At 37.7% G+C, this 25,379-nt stretch overlaps 1 protein-coding gene across 1 annotated transcript; it reads left to right on the top strand.

The window, feature by feature from the left end:
- Positions 1-1,011: 1,011 nt before the first annotated feature.
- On the top strand, positions 1,012-17,556 carry LOC128651541 (syntaxin-19-like). The gene is made up of 2 exons (XM_053704567.1): positions 1,012-1,168; positions 16,156-17,556. Exon 2 carries the CDS (start codon positions 16,194-16,196, stop codon positions 17,070-17,072), a length of 879 nt encoding a protein of 292 aa, XP_053560542.1. The 5' UTR covers positions 1,012-1,168; positions 16,156-16,193; the 3' UTR covers positions 17,073-17,556.
- The last annotated feature ends 7,823 nt before the right edge of the window (positions 17,557-25,379 follow it).

The following is a 25,379-nucleotide window of genomic DNA, read 5'->3' as shown; positions in this document are numbered from 1 at the left end:
AGGCTTCTCCCGGGGAAATCATGGCCTGAGGCAACGCTGTGATTGGAGGAAGCCAGATTTGTCATTTTGGACCTGCGAAGAGGGCTTGCGACAGGCGGAGGAATCGCTGCAGCGGCTGTCAGGATTAAAAGGTAAGTATTTGAAGAAAACTAGTGAAATGTCAATTTTGATGAATTAAAGTGCCCTTGTTTTTGATAGGTTTATTAAAAACCGGGCACCGATTCATCTAAATTGACCTTCACTTTAAAGGATCATAAAACAGTAAATGAAATGCACAGCAGTGCATCAAATGTTACAAAAAATATTTTTGTTATTGCTTTTGCAACAAATACAAAAACCCGTTTGTACTATAGCGTGGAAAATATGTAAAGTCGCCTATTTTTTTCTGTTGATATCGATCCAATATAATGGCAGAATATTTTAGTATTAGTCTAAGATTTCTCGTCTTCTCTGACCAAGTATTGTATTTAAAAAAATAAAAAAATAAACCGTTGGAATGAAAATGAACCTGTTTCAGACTACCAAATATTTTTAATGCCACATACTGAAAGTCAGTGTATACATTACGCACCTACAGTAAACTTCTATTTGTTTAAGAACAGAGAAATCTGGCAAATAATCCTGCTTTTGAAGACAAACGTTTTACTGTTCAACTAATGGCTAAACTTTATGATGAAAAATTAGAACACTGCCAGTAAACAAAGTGACTAAACCGGTCTAGTTTATTTATTAGATTTAAAATAAAAAGCCAACTCTTAAAAAATAAAAAAACAGTTGTTCACTGCGTATACATGTTGGTAATTAAATAACTACAAGGTAAAGCTATATTTCAAATAGAATTTCTTTCAATTGTAAAACCAGTAAAATGCTTTCTATGTTCTATGTGTATTTGTGATAATGAATGTGAAGGGGTGTGGACAAATCAAGGAACCGCCTCAAGAATAAATACATTGATTCCAACAAGCAGAACAAGATTTGAACTCACTGGAAAGAATGTGGCATTAGCTCACATGAACCTGACTGTGCTTCATCCAACCATTTACTGCTTCAGAGGATAAGCAACAGAACACAGCAAGGATTATTGGATCTAAAATCTCTGCATTTATCACGAAGTATAATATAGTTCAGTTGGTGCAAACACTGGGACATACCACCACAAGACCAGAAGGTAAGGTGATTGTATTGTTCATTTAAGTATTTAGCACACTTTAAAAATATATGTGCACTATATGAAACAATATTAACCAAAGACATAGGCAAATGCATCAGCCACAGCTAACTATATATTATTTTCTCTCTCTCTATCTCTAAATAAAAATAAAAAAAACTGACTAATGTGCTAGAATGTTTTTTTGTGACGTATATTATATCCACGTAGTTGTGCATACAATGGATAGTCTGTAAACTGCACATTTTTGATTACTAGGAAAGAAAAGTGAATATCACAGGGGAGGAGTAATTTTTGGATACAGCAATTCTATTCAGCCTCAAAGAAAGCTTTCACGGCTTAAAGGGACAGTGTACTGTAAAAATGCCTTCACCTTAATGTGTTTACAATAACTTCTTATATCAGCTTCAAAATATACAATGTATGGGAAATTTTTGTTTTAGCTATATTTTTGTATATGAAACAGCTGTTTCCGGTAATTGAAACCACAACCTAATGAAACGGGCTGAGCTTCCTGGTAGAGCAGACTTCATTAGCTTATTTCTCTGCATTTATACAAAACCTTCCTTACGTTATCTCTAGACAAAGTGACACCAAAACTTAGAGAGAACAAATAGAAAATTAACATTGTATTATCTTTCTGTCCTACCACCCACTGGGAGCATGATTACTTCTAAACCTTTTTGTTTATGTAGCTTTCTTTAAAGGGACACTGAACCCAAATTTTTTCTTTTGTGATTCACATAGAGCATGCAATTTTAAGCAACTTTCTAATTTACTCCTATTATCAGTTTTTCTTCGTTCTCTTGCTATCTTTATTTGAAAAAAAAAACAAAAAAAAAAACAAGGATCTAAGCTAAGGAGCCAGCCAATTTTTGGTTCACACGCTGGACAGCATTTGTTTATTGGTGGGTGAATTTATCCACCAATCAGCAAGAACAACCCATGTTTTCGACAAAAAATGGGCCGGCATCTAAACTTACATTCTTGCTTTTTAAATAAAGATACCAGGAGAATGAAGAAAATTTGATAATAGGAGAAAATTAGAAAGTTGCTTAAAATTGCATGCGCTATCTGAATCACGAAAGAAAAAAATTGGGTTCAGTGTCCCTTTAAGCTATATAGGTGGGGATAGAACAGGCAAAATAAGCTATTTGAGATAACTTAATAAAAGGTAAAGGAGTTATCTGTAAACAATATAAAGCATACCAGCAAGTAAAATAGATCATTGGGAGCATGGGAAAAAAATGTCCCTTTAAAGTACGGCTCAACATAAAAATTGTATATTTAAAAAAAAAAAAATATCTTAAAAAATGGCTTCTAATAAACACAAATTGGAATTAACACTTTAAAAAGACAACCAATGACCTGAAAAAAACATTTAGCTTAAACGGCAACTAGTTAATAGGACTAAGAGAAGTTAGTCTATGCAGAGAACGGACCTGGATAGTCTTCGTGTTTGCCCATACTAAAGCTTTCTAAAGAGAAAGAAAACAATACAAGAATATAATTTTCTCTGCACACATTCTAATAGCGTAAGTGATCATAAAAATTTATATATTTTTTGTAATTTTGTAATATACACACAAACATTATATATATATATATATATATATATATACATACATATACACACACACTTACTGTATATATATATATATATATATATATATATATATATATATATATATATATATATATATGCGCACGTGCATGTTTGCAAAAAAAATAAATATCTTAGCATAAAATTAAATCAAGGAGTTTAATTAACTTGATCAAAATCTAACTAAACAGTAAATCTTGAATGTATATTGGTGTTAACAACTGTATTATGCATTACTTTTACTTAAAGGGAAATAAAACCCAATTTTTTTCTTTCAGGATTCAGATAGAGAATGTTATTATAAATAACTTTCCAACTTAATTCTATTATCTATTTTGGTTTGTTCTCTTGGTATTCTTTGTTTAAAAAAAAAAAAAGATACCAGGGTAGGCACAAGAACTGCTGATTGGTGGCTGCACATTTATGCCTCATGTAATTGGTTCGCCAAGTGCATTAAAGGGACATTACACACTAGATTTTTCTTTGCATAAATGTTTTGTAGATTATACATTTACATAGCCTATACAGTATTTTTTTAGAAAAAAGTGTAGTTTTGCTTATTTTTAAATAACATTGTGCTGATTTTCAGACTCCTAACCAAGCCCCAAAGTTTTAGCAGAAAACTGATGTATACCTACTCCAGCTTGCTCCTGTTTGTGTAAATGATCATTTCATATGCAGAGGAAGGGGGGGGGGGGTCTGTGTTGTTTGCTATAGAACCACTTGCAGTGGGTGTTCCAGCTAACCTTTTAACTAGAGTTTAACTAGTTTTACACTGGATTTTTATATCAGTATCTGTGCATATTATTCTTTATAGTAGTGTCTATAACATGCAGTTAAAATGAAAATTGGTGTATACTGTCCCTTTAACTAGCTCCCAGTAGTGCATTGCTGCTTCTTCAACAAAGAACACAAAGAGAATGAAACATTAGTAAATAGATGTAAATTGGAAAGTTGTTTAAAATAGTATGTGCTATCTGAATCATGAAATAAATATTTTGGGGTTCATGTCCTTTTAGTTAGATATACAGTGACCTTAGTCAGAATCTGTTGTTATGTCCCTCAGATGGTTGCCTACAGTTGCATAGAATATTGACAGAGTAAAGTTTCTTGGGTAAATAGTATTCACTAGTACCTGCAATATGCCACTAAACCTAAATCATAAGCGCTTTGTGTTCTGTGTATTCATCAGTGTCATGCATATTGGTTTTCTTACAGAAACTCTGTATTTGTATCTAAGCAGGTTTCATGTTAGAACTAAATAAAATGATCCTTCCTGCAAGTGATTTAAGTGATGGTAAACTTTGCTAAAGCAGATGCCAGAACATTAAAAGGGATAGTATACAGTAAAATAGTTTTTACCCTATTGACTTGTTATATTAGCTGCAGAGTATAGAATGTATGATAAATTGCATTTTAGGTTTATTTGTGTATATGAAATTGCTGGTTTTGTGCTTTGAAACCACAGCCTATTGAAATGGGTTGAGCTCGCAGGTAAAATATCTCATCATGCTATCAATTTGTGTACACACATTTGCTTCCTTATCTTATATCTGTTTGTAAACCAAAGTCCAATACTTAGAGAGAACAATGGAAAGTTATTTTATTAGTAGTCTCTTCTACACCCCACCGGGAGTGTGATTTTTTTCTGCTGGCTGTGTTTACATTGCCTGTCAATAGCCTGGATATAAGTCAGGAAACTTTGAGTAAAGGTGGGTATACCACAGGCTAAATCAGCTATTTCAAATGCCGAAATAAGGGTAAATGAGCTTCTTGTAAACCATTTAATACACTCCAGCAGGAAAAATGAATCATTGGGAACAAATTAAAGGGGAGAACATTTTTGGGTAAACTGTCCCTTTAAAGGGACATAATACTCATATGCTAAATCACTTGAAACTGATGCAGTATAACTGTAAAAAGCTGACAGGAAAATATCACCTGAGCATCTCTATGTAAAAAAGGAAGATATTTTACCTCACAATCTCCTCAGCTCACCAGAGTAAGTTCTGTGTAAAAAGTTATACTCAGCTGCTCCCAGCTGCAGGTAAACAAATTTAAAAAAATTAAGAAATGAACAGCAGCCAATCAGCATCACCAGTGCTGAGGTAATGAACTCTTACTGTGATCTCATTAGATTTCACTTAACTCTCATGAGATTTCATAGTAAGCTTCCTTTACCTGATTGGTGAAATAATATGAGAGTGCACGATGCTAGTCCCTTCAGATGTCCCAGGACAAACACACTAAAATGCTGCTTAGAAATCCTTTACAATGGGAGGTGGCTACTGAGGAACTTTTGAGGTAAAATATCTTTCTTTTTTACATAGAGATGTTCAGGTGATATTTTCTAATCAGCTTTTTACAGCTATGCTGCATCACTTTCAAGTGTTTAAACATTTGGGTATTATGGCCCTTTAAAGAACAACATATGTACACTTATATTTGTCAAAGTAGAAGCATAAAAGTTATTTTAAACTAATTTATTTTACCTCTGTGTTTCAGTTTTGTCAGCAGTAGCTAGCTGCCTCTTTTATACAGTTTTTTTCTCTCCATAAAACGCAACAGCCAATAGGAAGCTGTGCTGTCCATCCCATTGAAGGTTGTAGCTCTGCGTTCTTTGTCTCTCTAGCACAGGCCAGGAGTGCAGAGCTTCAATTGGCTGGAACTGTGGCACAGCTTCCTATTGGCTGTTGCGTTTTATAGAAAAAAAAAGACAGTATAGAAGGGACTGCTGCTGCTCTAACTAAAATACTGAGGTTACATAACTTTTATGCTTCTGCTTTGACAAATATAAAGCGGATCTGCTTTTACAAAGTTTACCATCACTGAGATTTTAACATAAAATATATAATTATGTTTAGTAAAACAACTTTGCAATAAACTATCATCACTTATTATTTTACCCTTTTTTGTCTAATGTAGCTCTGAAAATTGTGGATTTTCTAATTTTTTTGAGATGAAAATGCACACTGCTACATACATTTTCCCTAACTGGCTTTAAAGGGACATTAAACACTAAATAAATGCTAGATAGAATGATACATTAAAAGAAAAGTCTAACAAAAAAACAAAAAAAAAAACACCTACCTGTTATTTCAAAGTTTCATTATTTGTTTAAATATTGACAAAATAAGTGTAAAGTCTGAGTCTATAAAACAGTGGGAGCTGCCATGTTGTTGTAACTTAGGTTAACTTCTCTGTTGTGGCCAATTAGGGACAGTTATAAATATAGGCCACTAGAGTGTACAACCAATGGTTATGTGCAATATAACAGTGTTCTGCACTTCCATTTCTAACAGGAACTGAAATGCTCACAATTTCAAATTTCAGGAAAAGCAGGCAAAATAAACAAGTTTTTTGGTTTTTTTATAGATACAATTTATTATTATGCCACCATCTCAAAGTGTTTAATATCCCTATCCATATTATGTAGTATTAAAGGGACATTAGACTCTTTGAAATGGTTATATAAAAAACTCTGCAATATACTTTCATTAATTTAGTTTGTCCCCTTTTCCTGTAATACCATTCTGAAACTGTGAGCTTTACAGTTCGTGTTAGAAATAGAAGTGCAGAACACTGTTATATTCCACACAGCCATTGGCTGTACACTATAGTAACCTTTTTATAACTATCCCTAATTGGTCACAGCAGAGACGGTAACCCAAGTTACAACATGGCAGCTCCCATTGTTTTATAGACACTTTACACTTAGATGTATTTTTTAAAGTTTCATTAGCTGTTTACATACAGTATTGACAAAATACTTGTTATTCTCACAGTAATCTTTTCTTTAAATGCATCAATCTAACTAGCATTTATTTAGTGTTGAATGACCCTTTAACAATTGACATACATAAGGCATTAGTAAATATTACAATTCTGTATAAATCCTAAAGAAGCATTGTACTTTATATAGCTATTGGCACCCATGCAGAAGCCGATGCTAATTGCATGATCTACTTCTAACTTTTTGGAATGCACACGGATACTATTGTTTGTTTGCACTGTAGCAGTATGTAGGAAGCAGAAAGTAGGCAATTTATATTAAAATTATTAAATAAAAATATATGCAGTGAATACATTTTATCCATAGATGGTGCTGTTCATTTCTCTTTTAGCCATTTTAACTGACTACTGGCTAGATATTTAAAGGGCCATAAATGTAAAAAAAACCTAAATGCTCTAATTTGTTAGAGAATGTAGTTTTTTGACTATTGACCCTGCTTTACTGTGTTTACCCCCCCCCACCCCCACCGCAAAGAGCAAAACACACAGCAAAAATACAGTTTTTGACCCGCAGAGTACCGCTGAGCCTGAGCAAAAAACACTAATCGCACGACTCAGATGTGAATTAGAGCTTGTAATTTGTCAACTATTATGGCTCTTTAAAAACAAATGTCTTTTGAAAGGGATATGAAACTCCATAATTTTCTTTTGTGAAGTAATAATGCCAATCACCTACCTAATGTAGTTACTGTATGGGGGATAGTGGCCACAAAGACGGCACACAATACACATACAATACCCAATACTCCTCAAATGAAAGAAAAGGTTGCCCATAATCAGTTTAGTAGTCTCATACTCCTTTAAATAGCAATTGATAGTCATAGAAAGGACAATCACCTGTTACAGTACCCTAAAGCTATAAAAGGGACCCTTGCACCCCAAAGTATGCACTACCACAAAGCGCAAATGGATTACATTCTTGCAAAACTGCTGCCATATAGTGCTCTAGAAATGGTCCAGCTCCTAAGCTTTTGTCACAGTTTTTCAACAAAAGATGCAATGAGAACAAAGCCAAATTTGATAATAGAAGTAAATTAGAAAGTTAGAAAATCATGAAACATTTTTGAGTTTCATATCTCTTTAAAGGGACATGAAACCCAAAATTTCTCTTTCATGGTTCAGATAGAAAATATAATTTCTAACAACTTTCCGATTTACAACTATTACCTAATTTGCTTCTCTTTTTATATATCCCTTGTTGAAGAAATAACAATGCACATGGGTGAGCCAATCACACAAGGCATCTATGTGCAGTCAACAATCAGCAGCTACTGAGCCTATCTAGATATGCATTTCAACAAAGGACATCAAGAGACTGAAGCAAATTAGAAATCTGTATAAACTTGCATGCTCTTTCTTTGTAAAATGCTTGCACTTTTCATATACGCCCATTTTCAGATTCTATTTAAACAAGTCTGCTCTCCATTTACTATATTATGCTAGATTACATTGCATTGCAAAGTAATGGTCTAATATATGTCATCATTTGACCTAAAAGTCATTTTTTTTTTAACTTTGGAAAGAAGAAACTATTTCAAGTTTTATATAGTAACTGAAGTCTACTTTCACATGCCCTTCATATGAACCTTATTATAAAAACTCCAGAGCTTGTCAAGCAAAGCCCCGTTAAATGACTGCATTAAACATTTTGTAATGAATTAGAGAAGTTTTCCCCCTACAATGTCCCTTAACTAACTACATTGATGAAACTTAGTAAACTAACACACAGATGCTATTGGTTTTACAATACTAACATTAAAAAAAAGCAGTGGTGGAACCAGGGCCGGCGCTCCCGCTAGGCAAGCTAGGCAGCCGCCTAGCGCACACTGCCACCTAGAGCGCAGCAGCTGCAGCATTGCTTAGCGCAATCGTGTGTGCCATTCCTGACTCTCCTCCTTGAAATTGTCGTCTATCTCGATCTCGTATTGCGCGGTCAGGCAGCAACGTCAGCACCCTCAACGTCACCATCACGTGACCACCCCACTTTGCCGCTCACTGGAGCAGTGCACCAGCCGTCTCACACACACCCTAAACTCAGAAGTAGAGCCTAGACAGAGCCGATCAGTGTGGACGGTGGACAAGCAGACAGAGGTGAGACTCAGCCCATAACTGAACCGGCACTGCACAATCTCCTCCACTGCCTGGTATCTGGTATGGGCTGGCACTAGGCTCAGTTTCAGTCAGACACAGGCCAGACCGGTGACGGCTGTAGGCTGCAGCACAAGAATTCTGCACTAGAGTAGGAGAGAGATGGGCTGATATTGCTTGCAGGCCGGCCGGGGGGAGGGGGGGTGCTGAGACTTATTAGGGTTAGGGGAGGGGGCCCTGTGACTGAGATGGGGGTTACAGGGGACCCTGGTGCTAATAATGGGGGTTACAGCCAGGGTGGCTTGCTGAGGCTGATTGTGTTACAAAGGGGACCCTGGGGCTAATGGGGGTTTAGGATGGGAGTGCTGAGGCTGATTGGGTTACAAGGTGGACCCTGGGGCTTATGGGGGTTACAGGGTGGGGGTGCTGAGGGTTACAGGGGGGGCCTGGGCTGATGGTGGTTACAGGGGGGCCCTGGGGCTGATGGTGGTTACAGGGGGGCCCTGGGGCTGATGGTTACAGGGGGGGGGGGCTGGGGCTGATGGTGGTTACAGGGGGGGTCTGGGGTTGATGGTGGTTACAGGGGGGGCCCAGGGCTGATGGGGGTTTACAGACCCCCCCTGTAACTACCATCAGCCCCCCCTGTAACTACCATCAGTCCCAGCCCCTCCTGTAACTACCATCAGTCCCAGGGCCCCCCTGTAACTACCATCAGTCCCAGCCCCCCCTGTAACCATCAGCCCAGGCCCCCCTGTAACCACCATCAGCCCAGGCCCCCAGCCCCAGGGGCCCCCTTAATTATTCATTGATCAGTCCCCCCCCCCCCTCTTTGACATGTGCAATTTTTGACCAAGTGACAAACGTATATGCACTTTATTCTTAAGTGTAGTCAAATGTTGTAAAGGTAGTAACACACAAACACAAAGACACAGTCATACACTGAAACACACACTCACACATAAGGATTCACATATAGACACTCAAGCAGACACACAAAGAAACACACTAGGGCTGCAACAACTAATCGGTAAGACTAAAAATAGTTGTCAAAGAATCTCATTATCAATCTCAGACACAGACACCAACAGAGACACCCAGCACTTGTTTACATTGACCTGACAAGTAATGATGTAGCTACAGTTTTTTCAAAAAAGGAGATTTACAAGATAAAATATGGAGTTCTGATTATCTTTTTGTCAAGGAAAATGCAAACTATATGATGACAACAGTATGCAGTAGCTGAAAGGAAGGGCCCTAGACTGTCTAAACAATCATTTAAAGGTGGATTGGTGACTTCTGTAAAGGTCTCATTAGTCTCAAAGTCTGTAGAAAGATGTGAATAATCGGTAGTAAGGTCAAAATGTCCTAAAAAGGAACAGACAATGGACACACACACTCACAAAAAAAAACAAACTTGCACATACACCCAAGGATTCAAGGAAACATACAGAGAGACATCCACAGAAAACACACAGACATACACACACACATTCACAGAGACACCCACAGAAAATGCACAAAGACATACACACACACCCTCACAGAAACATCCACATAAAACAACACAGACATACATACGCACACACACCCTCACAGAGACACCCACAGAAAATGCACAAAGACATATACATATACCCTCACAGAGACATCCACAGAAAACAGACATAAATACACACACACACACACACCCTCACAGAGACATCCACAGAAAACACACAAAGACATACACACCCACCCTCATAGAGGCATCCACAGAAAATACACAAATACATACATATACACACACCAACCCACAGAAAATGCACAAAGAAATACACACACACACCCTCAGACACCCACAGAAAATGCACAAACACACACACACACACACACACCAACACCCACAGAAAATAAATGCACAAATACATATGCAGACATCCTCACAGAGACATCCACAGAAAACACACATAGACAGACACACACACACCCTCACAGAGACATCCACAGAAAATGCACAAAGACAAATATACACCCCCTCACCGAGACATCTACAGAAAACACACAAAAACATATGCACACACCCTCACAGAGAGACCCAGAGAAAAAAAAATAAAAAAATACGACACTCATAGAGACACATGTCTGGCGTTTATCTGCTGGCCACTGCGCTAACAATGATCACCTGTCAGAACCATAAGCATACAGAATAATATGGGGGGGGGGGGTGAGGTATCCCTATGTTGACCCCACAATACATAAACTTGAGACCCCTTTATTGAAAGCAGTATTCCTGGTCTTTCAAATGATGGGTCCTTTGTCCACCCGCTCTCAGCTGATTGTCACAACAATGACAAATACCTCTCATTTCTGGTTACATTTTTTTTAGGTTCTTTAATTTAGGACATGACTCCTATGCTGCAATTTCTTATACATACCACATCAAACAACACAAAATGTATTTTATTTCTTTGCTCTTAATATGGAGCCATTTTCTCATATTATAGTTCTGCAAAAGTTATTTTCTAAAAATGCTTGGTCTGCTGAAAAAAAAGGAGGTATAATTTGAGTGGTTACCTCACAGAAAAAAAGTGCAATGAAGGCAAAGCAAAAAACACATCTAGCACAGGGGGTATGAAATGGCCCAGCAGTGAAAGGGTTAATGGAGATACTTTTGCAACAGTAACAAGGCCTATATATTTACAAACACATAACCTGTTAACAGAGGTCATTTATGTCCCACACTGGAGATGTTCCTGAGCAGGGTATGGCTTGTGATTTGAGGTTAACCCCTTAACATTATACAATGTTGCAAAAGACTGCTTCTATAGAGCACTAAAGACACACGCACACTCCCGGGCTCTTATGAGCCTACCTAGTTTTACTCTATAAAAGATACCAAAAGAACAAAGAAAATTTGATAGCAGAAGTAAATTGGAAAGTTGATTAAAATGCATGTTCTATCTGAATCATGAAAGTTTAATTTTGACTTTACTGTCCCGTTAACCAAGATGCATAAACCTTCCAAGACAGCTTACAAAAATAATGTTGGCTCATCAATACACAGTTTGGACCTTAGATGTAATAAAAAAAATGGTAGTTGATGGGATACGTCATTTAATGTTTGTTTTTCCAGTGTGGAATGGGGAGCTGTGCAGTGTTTTACAAATTTAAAAAAACAAAACAAAACCCAGGAAGTTTAAAAGAAAGTGTGTGTTTTGTAGAAACCATTTTGGCAAGATAAAGAAGGAATGTGTTTACACAACAGTCACAACAGTACTGGGTGATCCAAAAGCAAACACAATCCTTCTTATCAAATGATTATCACATTCCACCAAAGGAAGGCAATAACAGGCTTTGTTTTAAAAGGGACACTAGCCTAAAACTATATTTCCCATTTGAAGCTGTGGATGCATCTTTGGAGGTCATTGAAGCCTGTAACTGCAAGTAATCAAAGGGATACTAAACCCAATTTCTTTTCTTTCATGATTCAGATAGAACATGCGATTTTAAGCAACTTTCTAATTTACTCCTAATAATTTTTCTTTGTTCTCTTGGTATCTTTTTTTGAAAATCAAGAATAAGTAAGGGAGCCGGCCCATTTTTGGTTCAGCACCTGAGTAGCGTTTGCCGATTGGTGGCGCTACTCAGAGTGCTGAACCAAAAATGGGTCGGCTCCAAATCTTAGATTACTGCTTTTTCAAATACAGATAGCAAAAGAACAAAGAAACATTGATAATAGGTGTAAATTAGAAAGATGCCTAAAATTGCATGTTCTATCTGAATCATGAAAGAAAAAAAAAAAATGGGTTTAGTATCCCTTTAATTACTTGCAGTTACAGGCTTCCAATAAGTACAAGTAGCACTTTGCTATTTTCAAACCTTTTTTTTTTCCAAATTAGCAATAGTTACATTGTAACACTGATATCCGTCAGGAATCCCTGAATAACCCTTCAAATGTATATATATATATATTTTTAGTAGACAACCCAAAGTATTGATCTAGGCCCATTTTGGTATATTTCATGCCACCATTTCACCGCCAAATGCGATCAATTTTTAAAAAAAACTTTTTCACAAACTTTAGGTTTCTCACTGAAATTATTTACAAAACAGCTTGTGCAATTATGACACAAATGGTTGTAAATGCTTCTCTGGGATCCCCTTTGTTCATAAATAGCAGATATATATGGCTTTGGTGTTGCTTTTTGGCAATTAGAAGGCCGCTGCACATCACACTTGTATTATGCCCAGCAATGAAGGGGTTAATTAGGTAGCTTGTAGGGTTTTTTCAGCTTTAGTGTAGAGATCAGCCTCCCATCTGACACATCCCAATCCCACCCCCTGATCCCTCCCTGACCCCTCTCAAACAGCTATCATCCCTCCCCCACCTCACAATTGTCACCGCCATCTTAAGTACTGGCAGAACTATAATAAAAGGCTTTTTTTATGTTTATTCTGCAGTGTTGGATCCCCCTTAGCTAGGGTGACCATATTGCCGCTTTAAAAAGGGACACATATGAAAAATACATATGTCGGGGCTGTTTTCAGGGCTGTTTAAAGAAATGTTTTGTATAAGAACCCTGACATATGTATTTTTCATATGTGTCCCTTTTTAAAGCGGAAATATGGTCACCCTACCCATAGCCCCTAACCTCCCTGACCCCCCCCCCCCCCAACAGCTCTCTAACCCTCCCCCTCTACCTATATGCCACCATATTGGGTCCTGACAGCTGTCTGCCAGTACCCAGTTTGCTGAATCGCTAAAAAATAATTTTTCTGTAGTGTAACTGCCCCCCCCTCAATTCTCTACCCCCCTCCCCCTCCCAGATCCCTTTCCCAACATTTATTTCCCATACATCTGATTACTGAATATCAATGTAATGTGTGTGCGCCCGCCCTCATACTCACTCCTGCACAATTGCGTACATTTGCGGGACACATGATCCGGAACCGGGGGCCGCCCACCCGCCTCCCTGCTATGGCTTCCACCCACCAACGATCGGCGCTATCGCTGACCTATGCTCTCTCTCGTTTGTGGGTAAAAAGGGTACGGCAGTAATGCCTAAATATCAAGGCATCACTGCAATACCTTGAAAGCGGTTGCTTCCAGCGCTTGAAACCCAAGAGGACGTGCCAGACCACTTTACAGATCATTAGTTAGACCAAATCTGGAATACTGTGTACAGTTCTGGAGACCATATCTTCAGAAAGATATACATAAACTAGAAGCTGTCCAAAGGAGGGCTACTAAAATGGTACATGGTCTAAAATATAAACGTACAAAGAAAGACTCTATGATCTAAATATGTATAGTTTAGAGGATAGAATGGAAAGAGGTGACATGATAGAAACCTTCAAATATATGAAGGGATTTAATAAAATAGAAGCTGAAAGCATTTTTCACAAAAAAATAAATGCCAAAACAAGGGGTCACACTCTAAAGTTAGAGGGTAGCAGATTCAGGAGAAATTTAAGGCAGCATTTTTTTACAGAAAGGGTGGTGGATTCATGGAATGAACTTCCATTTGAGGTGGTAAACACAAAGACTGTAAAGGAATTTAAAAATGTCTGGGACATGCATAAGGCTAGCCTAAGGAAAAAGTAACATGTAATATGGGTAGACTTGATGGGCCTTTTTGGTTCTTATCTACCGTCAAATTCTATGTTTCTATGTTTCCTTGGTCGTTAACTGACACTTTTTGTAGGACGTGCCTGGTACGTCCTTGGTTGTTAAGGGGTTAAACACTGATTCTTACAAATGACTAATGCCACTTTCCAACCTGTACAAGTTAAATTGCCATGTACTGATCTAACCAGGGTCTTTGACAACCCCTGCTCTCACAAGTTCTTGAATAATCTTAAAATTACAGCAAAATACACTGCATCACTGGCAACGACCATGGGCAGGCATGTTCCCGCACCTACTTAAAGGGACAGTCTACATCAGAATATTTATTGTTTAAAAACATAGATATTCCCTTTATTACCTATTCCCCAGTTTTGCATATACAACATGGTTATATTGTAGGACCAGTAAATATGGTAGATTTGCATAATCAACAAATACATAATAAAAACACAATGCAATAACACAGTCTAAACTTCAAATGCAGTAGTAGATTATTTTGTTCCGACAAATTTCAAAGTTATCTATTTCCACCCACCCTGTATCATGTGACAGTCATCAGCCAATCACAAATCCAAATACATATATTTTGTGAATTCTTGCACATGCTCAGTAGGAAAGGAAATAAAAAGACTTTGCACATTTTGTTAATGGAAGTAAATTGTTTAAAATTGCATATCTGAATCAAGAAAGTTTAAATTTTGACCTGAGTGTCCCTTTAATATACTTTTTACCTTAGTGATTACCTTTTATCTAAGCCTCTGCAGACTGTTCCCTTATTTCAGTTCTTTTGACAGACTAGCATTTCAGCCAATCAGTAAAGACTCTAAATAACTCCATGGGAGTAAGTACAATGAACTAAGATAAGAGGAGGTCTTCAAAAGGTTTAGAAATAAGCATGTGAGCCTACCTAAGTTTAGCTTTCAACAAAGAATACCAAGAGAACAAACCAAATTTGATAAAAAAAGGTAAATTGTTAAGTTGTTTAGAACTGCATGCCCTATCTGAATCATGAAAGTTTAATTTGACTACTAGACTGTCCCTTTAAATGGGGCCTGAAATGTTTAATTTAACAGTAAACATACTATTTTGTTCCCCCTGTATACAGGATTCTAAAACTTTACCCTGCAGCATTCTACACTGTGATTGTTTGATCAGTGCAGGCAAGAATTCATATATGCCCTTAAAGGGACAGTGTACTGTAAAATGTATGGGAAATCATTATTTTAGGTTTATTACTGTGTGTGTATATATATACATATATACTGTAGATATGCATCGCACTGTGCACTCAAAGAACAATACTTACAGATGATAATGGAGAATGAACAGGTTAGTTGCACTCTGTCCCACTCCAACTAGGATTGTGATTCCCTTATTTATCTATAAATACACAAAGTTGTCATTATCTTATCTCTCACTCTATACTCAAAAGATCAGTACTTAGAGAGGACAGTGGAAAATGAATATTTTTAGTTCCTCTCTGTCCTACCCCCACTGGGATGGAATTTCTTCTAAACCTTCCTGTTTACAGTGTTTCAATAACCAGTATTTAGGCGATGACATTTTCAGCATAGTTGGGAAGACAGCCAAAACAAGTATTGTCATTTCAAATGACAAAATAAAGGTAAAGAAGTTATTTGCAACCAAATTAATAAAATCCACTTTAAAAGAAAGTTTAAACAAAAATTACAGTACACTGCCCCTCCTACTCAATAGGCTTTTAAAGTGCATGTGTGCATGTCCCTAAAACATTAGAACTTTTACTTACACATAGTAAAGTTTAAATTAGTTTGAAATGATTGTAATGGTTTACTTTGTACGTGTATATTTTTGCAATTGCAGATAACACTGTGCATAAAAAAATACTTTAATAATATCTCTTTAATATATTTTCAGACTATTTATGACTTATTTTGGCTGAATAAAGTGACAGGATGAAAGATCGCCTGGAGGAACTAAAGCAGAAGGCAAAAGAACTAGAATTAGCCGGGGAAAAAGAATCTACTTCAAAGGAAGATGATGAACCGGGCGAACTAAAGCAACAAGCTGTTATATTCGAGAAAGAGCCCATCCTTGAGGGCTATTTACTTGGAATCCGTAAAATTCAAAATGAACTGACTGAACTTTCCGAAAACGTGACAAGGTTTGGGCAGCAGCAGAAGACCCTTGTGTCCACCATGAGAAGGTTTAGCGTACTAAAGAGTGAATGTAACATTACACAAGACATTAAATTACAGGCAGAGAACATAAGCAAGCGCTTGGCACTTTTATCTCAGCATGTAAAAAAAGCGGAACAGGAAACAGAGCCATCATCAAACCTCACTAGGATTCTCAAGGCTCACCAGGCCGCTCTCTACAGACATTTTCAGAATATTATGGTGAAATACAATGAAACAATCACACTCAAGCAGTTCAAATGTAGAACATTCATTATAAGACAACTAGAGGTGGCCGGAAAAGAGGTATCTGAACAAGAAGTGAATAAAATGCTGGAACAAGGCAAATGGGACGTTTTCAATGAGAACTTACTCACAGAAGTTAAGATCACTAAAGTTAAATTATCAGAGCTTGAACAGAAACACAAGGAGCTGATGAACTTAGAAAATCAGATAAAGGAATTAAAAGATTTATTTTTACATATTTTCCTTTTAGTAGAGGAACAAGGGGAACTGATTAACAATATTGAACTGGCCACATCCAATACTGCAGATTACATCCAGAATTCACAGGATCATTTTAAACTGGCAGTTAAGTACAAAAGGAGAAACCCATGCAGGACTCTATGCTGCTGTTGTTTTCCTTGCTTTAAATAAGATGGAAAAACACATTATTATTTTTTTAAATGGACAATGTAACAAGCCAAGTTCCTGATAAAAGTTAATTGTATTCAAAACTGCTGCAGAAACGTCCCCTCCCCCCCCAACTGGGAGCTTTATTTCTTCTACTGCCTTTTGTTTAAATTATTTTTCTATAACCAATACTGCAGTAACTATTTTCAGTATAGTTGGCAGTTTTAAAAGGAGCTATTTCAGATGACAAAATAAAGGTTAAAAGGTTGTTTTGAAAACAATTTCATACACTCCTGCAGTTAAATGGATCAGTGGGAACACATACAAGGAAGGGTCATTTTAAAGTACAAAGTCCCTTTTGGGTACAAGTTTACAAAACCCTTTTTATCCTATAAAATGCACAAATGTTGGTATCGTACTATTAATAATTGTATCAAAACTACAAATTACTGCATGAAAACATACTAATTTGATTTCAAAACGACATTAAAATGCATAAAAAGATGAATTATTAAATGAATGGTAATTTCTAAGCATGTCATTAACCCCTCAAAGAGAAGTTAATGTGACAGTGAATGTCTGAAAGGCATATGCAGCATAATGCCCCTTTAAGTTATATTCAAGTTTGCGTGTTTCTATTTTAAGTTTACTTTTGGAAGGGCTGTCCGGTACCCCCCAGCCCACAGTGCCACATTGATGCCTCACATGAGCAATAGCTTCCTGTGAGCCCACAGCAATATAAGCATGTCTCCATTGAAGCTACCGTGCATGTGATGCATCAGCGCACTTGAGAGCTATAGCAAGTGAATATCGCTAACAGTCGCCTTCTGGTTGGTTGGCTGCACCCCAGTAGCATTTTAGAATAAGAAGTAAAAGGAATTAAAAAAAAAAAAAAAAAAAAAACCTGTGGCAGCTGGAAATGGGATGTAAAAAGTACATTTAAAATATAAACACACAAATGTGAGTATAACTTAAAGGGGCATTATATAACATATTTTTAACAATTAAAAACATGTCTGTTATGAGATTCTTTTTCAGGACATGTTTACTGTCCCTTTAAAGTCTCATTTGGCATTCCAACACATTGCTGTGACTAAGCAAGACGATCAATCAATCTCTCTGCCCTGCTGTGGAAAAACATAATTTATGCTTACCTGATAAATTTATTTCTCTTGTAGTGTATCCAGTCCACGGATCATCCATTACTTATGGAATATATTCTCCTTCCCAACAGGAAGCTGCAAGAGTCCACCCACAGCAAAGCTGCTATATAGCTCCTCCCCTAACTGCCATATTCAGTCATTCGACCGAAAACATGCAGAGAAAGGAAAAACCATAGGGTGCAGTGGTGACTGTAGTTCAAATGAAAAAATTACCTGCCTTAAAGTGACAGGGCGGGCCGTGGACTGGATACACTACAAGAGAAATAAATTTATCAGGTAAGCATAAATTATGTTTTCTCTTGTTAAGTGTATCCAGTCCACGGATCATCCATTACTTATGGAATACCAATACCAAAGCTAAAGTACACGGATGATGGGAGGGACAAGGCAGGTACTTAAACGGAAGTTACCACTGCCTGTAAAAAACCCTTTCTCCCAAAAATAGCCTCCGAAGAAGCAAGGTATCAAATTTGTTAAATTTGAAAAGTATGAAGCGCAGACCAAGACTCCGTCTTGTAAATCTGTTCAACAGAAGCCACATTTAAAAAAGGCCCAAGTGAAAACCACAGCTCTAGTAGAATGAGCTGTAATCCCTTCAGGAGGCTGCTGTCCAGCAGTCTCTTAAGCTAAATGAATTATGCTTTTTAACCAAAAAGACAGAGAGGCTGCTGAAGTCTTTTGACCTCTCCTCTGTCCAGAATAGACAACAAACAAGGTGAACGTTTGATGAAAACTGTAGTAGCTTGTAAGTAAAACTTTAAAGCACAAACCACGTCCAATATTGTGTAATAGACGTTCCTTCTTTGAGGAAGGATTAGGATACAAGCATGGAACAACTATCTCTTGAGTGATGTACTTGTTAGATACCACCTTAGGAAAAAACCCAGGTTGGTACGCAGGACTACCTTATCCGTACGAAGGACCAGATAAGGAGAATCACATTGTAACACAGATAACTTGGAGACTCTACGAGTCGAGGAATTAGCTACCCAAAAGGAACTTTCCAAGATAAAGATTGATATCTATGGAACAAAAAAGGTTCAAACGGAACTTCTTGAAGAACCTTAAGAATCAGGTTTAAGCTCCATGGCGGAGCAACAGTTTTAAACACAGGCTTGGATCTAACCAAAGCCTGACCAAATGCCTGAACGTCTAGAATACCTGCCAGATGCTTGTGCAAAAAAATAGACAGAGTAAAAATCTGTCCCCTTTTAAGGAATTAGCTGACTTTACTCCATGAGTAACCCTTGGATTCATAACAATCAGATATTTACACCATATCTATGTTCAATTTTCCTAGAGACAGGCTTTCATGTCTGTATTAAGGTATCAATGACTGACTCGGAGAAGCCATGCTTTGATAACATCAAGCGTTCAGTCTCCAGGCAGTCCATCTCAGATTGATTCTATTTAGATGGTTGAAAGGACCCTGAGGTAGAGGGACCTGTCTCAGAAGCAGAGACCGTGATGGAAAGGATGACATGTCCACCAGATCTGCATACCAGGTCCTGCGTGGCTACGCAGGCGCTGTCAAAAACACCAAAGCCCTCTCCTGCTTGGTCTTGACCTCCGGAGGAAATCCCACTCCCCCGGAAGAAAAGTCTGACGACTTAGAAAATCCACCTCCCAGTTCTCAACACCTGGGATATGGATAGCTGATAGACAAGAGTGAGTCTCTGTCCAGTGAATTATTGTAAGACTTCTAACATCGCTAGGGAACTTCTGTTCCCCCTTGATGGCTGATGTAAGCCACAGTCGTGTATATTGTCCGACTGAGTATGATGTACCTCAGAGTTGCTAACTGAGGCCAAGTCTGAAGAGCATGGAATATCACTCCCAGTTCCAGAATATTTATTAGAAGGAGGGTCTCCTCCTAAGTCCACTATCCCTGAGCCTTCAGGGAGTTCCAGACTGCATCCCAACCTAAAAGGCTGGCATCTATTGTAACAATTGTCCCATCTGACCTGCGGAAGGTCATACCCTTGGACAGATGGACCCGACATAGTCACCAGAGAAGAGAATCTCTGGTCTCTTGGTCCAGGTTTAACAGGGGGACAAATCTGTGTAATCCCCGTTCCTCTGACTGAGCATGCATAGTTGCAGCGGTCTGAAATGTAGACGTGCAAACGGTACTATGTCCCTTGCCGCTACCATTAAGCCGATTTCATTCATGTACTGAGCCACCGAAGGGCGCGGATGGGATGAAAAAACACGGCAGAAATTTAGAAACTTTGACAACCTGGACTCCGTCAGGTAAATTTTCATTTCTACAGAATCTATCAGAGTCCCTAGGAGGGAAACCCTTGAGATTGGGGATAGAGAACTCTTTCCTTGTTCACTTTCCACCCATGTGATCTCAGAAATGCCAGTACTACGTCCGTATGAGACTGGGCAATTTGGATGTTTGACGCCTGTATCAGGATGTCGTCTAAATAAGGGGCCACTTCTATGCCCCGCGGTCTAAGGACCGCCAAAGCGACCCCAGAACCTCCATAAAGATTCTTGGGGCTGTAGATATCCCAAAGGAAAGAGCTACAAACTGGTAATGCCTGTCTAGAAAGGCAAACCTGAAAAACGATGGTGATCTTTATGCATCACAATGTGAGGATAAGCATCCTTCAAATCCATTGTAGTCCTCTATTGACTCTCCTGGATCATAGTTAAGATGGTACGAATAGTTTCCATCTTAAATGACGGAATTCTGAGGAATTTGTTTAAGATCTTTAGATCCAAAATAGGTCTGAAGGTTCCCTCTCCTTGGGAACCACAAACAGATTTGAGTAAAAACTCTGTCCCTGTTCCTCTCTTGGAACTGGATGGATCTCGTACACAATGTAAGAATGCCTCCTTCTTTATCTGGTTTGCAGATAATTGTGAAAGGCGAAATCTCCCCTTTTTTTGGGGGGGAATCTTTGAAATCCAGAAGATATCTCTGGGATATAAATTCCAATGCCTAGGGATCCTGGGCATCTCTTGCCCACGCCTGGGCGAAGAATGAAAGTCTGCCCCCTATAGGATCCGTTACTGGATAGGGGTCCGTTCCTTCATGCTGCCTTAGAGGCAGCAGCAGGCTCCTTGGCCTGCTTATCTTTGTTCCAGGTCCGATTGTCTCCAGACCGCCTTGGACTGAGCAAAAATTCCCTCTTGTTTTGCCTTAGAGGAAGAGGATGCCACACCTGCCCTAAAAGGCACGAAAATTAGACTTTTTTTTTTTTTTTTGGCCCTTGATTTGGACCTATCCTGAGGAAGGGCATGACCTTTTCCTCCAGTGATATAAGCAATAATCTCCTTCAAACCAGGCCCGAATAGGGTCTGCCCCTTGAAGGGAAGTTAAGTAGCTTATTTATTAAAGTCACGACAGCTGACCATGATATAAGCCATAGCGCTCTGCGCGCCAGTATAGTAAAAAACAGAATTCTTAGCCGTTAGTCTAGTCAAATGAACAAGGCATCAGAAAACAAAGGAATTGGCTAGCATAAGCTTGTCAAATATATTCATCCAATGGAGTCGCTTAACTGTAAAGCCTCATCAAGAGACTCAACCCAGAACGCCGCAGCAGCAGTGACAGAAGCAATGTATGCAAGGGGCTGCAGGATAAAACCCTGTTGAATAAACATTTTTTATCCATTGGATCTAAAAAGCACAACTGTCCTCGTCAGAGGTAGTGGTACGCTTAGCTAGAGTAGAAACTCTTCTCTCCACCTTAGGAACTGTCTGCCAGAAGTCCCGTGTGGTGGTAACTATTAGAAAACATTCTTCTAAAAAATAGGAGGGGAAGAGAACGGCACACCTGGTCTATCCCATTCCTTATTAAAAAATTTTTAGTAAACCTCTTTAGGTATTGGAAAAACATCAGTACACACCGGCACTGCATATTATTTATCCAGTCTACACAATTTCTCTGGCCCTGCGATTGTACACATTCATTCAGAGCAGCCAAAGCCTCCCTGAGCAACAAGTGGAGGTTCTCAAGCATAAATTTTAAATGTAGAAATATCAGAATCAGGTTAAATCATCTTCCCTGAGTCAAAAAAAAAATCACCCACAGACTAAGCATATTGTGAGGTAGTATCATACATGGTTCTTAAAGCGTCTGTATGCTCTGTATCTACCCCCAGAGCTAACTGCTTTCCTTTAATTTCAGGTAGTCTGACTAATACTGCTGCCAGAATATTATTCACCACCTTTGCCATGTCTTGTAAAATAAACGCTATGGGCGCCCTTGATGTACTTGGCGCCATTTGAGCGTGAGTCCCTGAAGCGGGAGTCGAAGGGTCTGACACGTGGGGAGAGTTAGTCGGCATAACTTTCCCCTCGACAGAATCCCCTGGTAAAAGAAACGCTATGGGTGCCCTTGATGTACTTGGCGCCATTTGAGCGTGAGTCCCTAAAGCGGGAGTCAAAAGGTCTGACACGTGGGGAGAGTTAGTCGGCATAACTACCCCCACGACAGAATCCTCTGGTGATAATGTTTTTAAAGACAAAAAATGATCTTTATTGTTTAACATGAAATCAGTACATCTGGTACACATTCTAAGATGGGGTTCCACCATGGCTTTAAAACATAATGAACACAGAGCTTCCTCTATGTCAGACATGTTAGAACAGACTAATAATGAGACTAGTAAGCTTGGAAAACACTTTAAATCAAGTTAACAAGCAAATATATAAAACGTTACTGTGCCTTTAAGAGAAACAAATTTTGTCTAAATTTGAAAAACAGTGAAAAAAAGGCAGTAAAACAAACGAAATTTTTACAGTACATGTAATAAGGTAACAGAGCATTGCACCCACTTGCAAATGGATGATTAACCCCTTAATGCAAAAAACAGATAAAAAAAACAAAAAACGACATAGACGTTTTTAAAAACAGACACAACAAACTGCCACAGCCAACAGTGGGAAGCTTCAGTTAACTGTTTCTATGCAAAATTTAAGCCAGCCATGTGGAAAAAACTTAGGCCCCAATAAGTTTTATCACCAAACATATGTTAAAAAACGATTAAACATGCCAGCAAACGTTTTAAAACACATTTTTACAAGAGTATGTATCTCTATTAATAAGCCTGATACCAGTCGCTATCGCTGCATTTAAGGCTTTACTTACATTACTTCGGTATCAGCAGTATTTTCTTAGTCAATTCCATTCCTAGAAAAATATTTTACTGCACATACCTTATCTGCAGGAAAACCTGCACGCCATTCCCCCTCTGAAGTACCTCACTCCTCAGAATGTGTGAGAACAGCAAATGGATCTTAGTTACGTCTGCTAAGATCATAGAAAAACGCAGGCAGATTCTTCTTCCAAATACTGCCTGAGATAAACAGCAGACTCCGGTGCCATTTAAAAATAACAAACTTTTGATTGAAGAATAAACTAAGTAGAAAGCACCACAGACTCTCACGACCTCCTATCTATGTTGAGGCTTGCAAGAGAATGACTGAATATGGCAGTTAGGGGAGGAGCTATATAGCAGCTTTGCTGTGGGTGGACTCTTGCAGCTTCCTGTTGGGAAGGAGAATATATTCCATAAGTAATGGATGATCCGTGGACTGGATACACTTAACAAGAGAAAGCAACTTAGAATAACTGGGAGTGAGTTTTAACTATGTGTTTAACATTCAAGCATCTGTTTGATAAAAAAAATGACACCTAATTACATTTTATTATTATAATCTTCAGTCTCGTTAAATTCTAAAAAAAAAAAAAAAAAATCAATTTAACAAAATTACAAAGTACTTTTTTACAGCAACCAAAAAATGTTGCAGAACACCATTCTAAAAATGCCATTTTTTATATTCTGACAAAACTGTACTTTGTTTAAGCCTTTAAAAATATATTGGCTTAGTATCATCATTGGCAATAATAGAAAGACAGAAAATGTGCTGTACACGTATAGTGTTCTCTGTATGTGGGAACATTGCACAATAAGTAAACTGGAGATAAACTAGAAAACTAATAAATACTAGGTTTACAGTACACATTACATTTGTGAAAACATGACAGACCACTATATAAACCTCTATTACTAATCGTTCTTTATTATCACTGTGGAACAATGAAACATATACAGTGGAAATGATCTACTGTGGTTACCAATCTTAATGGTCAGTTTATATAAATTACAAGTACAATTTCAGAATTCGTTCAGACTTTTTCGTTACTGTTTAACAAAAAAATTTTTTTTTACAAAAGATATTGTTTACATTTGGTCTCCCTCCCCCCACAAAGCTGTTCCATTTTACAGATGTGAATACACAAATATTTTGAAATCCAAACTATTCAGAAAGTCAAACCTTTTATGCTTCCAAGCAGTCTGAGTAAAGGGTTTTGAACATAAACTCTTTATTTAGGCTATTTTGGATATTTTATATTTGAATATATTTTTGTATTTGATCCACTTCTTTATTATCAGCACCAGAAACAATTTTGTTAAAAAAAGCCTCAGTTGTGGTATTACTTTATAGTTTATGGGGAAAAAAATAAAATAAACTCCACCAACCTCTGTAGGCTTTCAAAAACATACATTGCATCACTGGTGACATCACACAACACTGTTGATGACATCGCTAGTTACATCACAAATTAAAATTATCAAAGGCATCTCTAGTAACATCATCCATGACATCATCATACAGTCAAAACTATATATTTACACACATACATACATACAAACACATATATATATATACACACACACACAAACATACATATTGTGGAAGCAAATTAATAAATGTAAATTTAAAGGCAGTGAGATATTAGAAGGAACAGAAACACTTAATTATTAGCCCTTTGGAAATTTAGTGGGAATATTGGAGAGTCAAAGGGTTAAAGGGACACTCAGGTTAAATTAAATTTTCATGATTCAGATACAACATGTAATTTTAAACAACTTTCCAATTTACTTCCATTTAAAAAAAATGTGCACAGTCTTTTATATTTATACCTTTTGAGTCACCAGATCCTACTGAGCATGTGCAAGAATTCACAGACTATACGTATATGCATTTGTGATTGGCTGATTTCTATCACATGGTACAAGGGGAGTGGAAATATACATAACTTTGAAATTTGTTATAAAAAAATCTACTACTCATTTGAAGTTCAGACTAAGTGCTATTGCATTGTCTTGTTATCTTGCCTTTGTTGATTATGCAAATCTAATGT

The sequence above is a fragment of the Bombina bombina genome, chromosome 3, assembly GCF_027579735.1.
Source record: "Bombina bombina isolate aBomBom1 chromosome 3, aBomBom1.pri, whole genome shotgun sequence".
Taxonomy (NCBI): Eukaryota; Metazoa; Chordata; class Amphibia; order Anura; family Bombinatoridae; genus Bombina; species Bombina bombina.
This window is presented reverse-complemented; position numbering and strand designations above follow the sequence as displayed.

What these genes read in the sequence shown, in the direction of transcription:
- LOC128651541 (XM_053704567.1), top strand. Translation starts at nt 16,194, where the DNA reads ATGAAAGATCGCCTGGAGGAACTAAAGCAGAAGGCAAAAGAACTAGAA.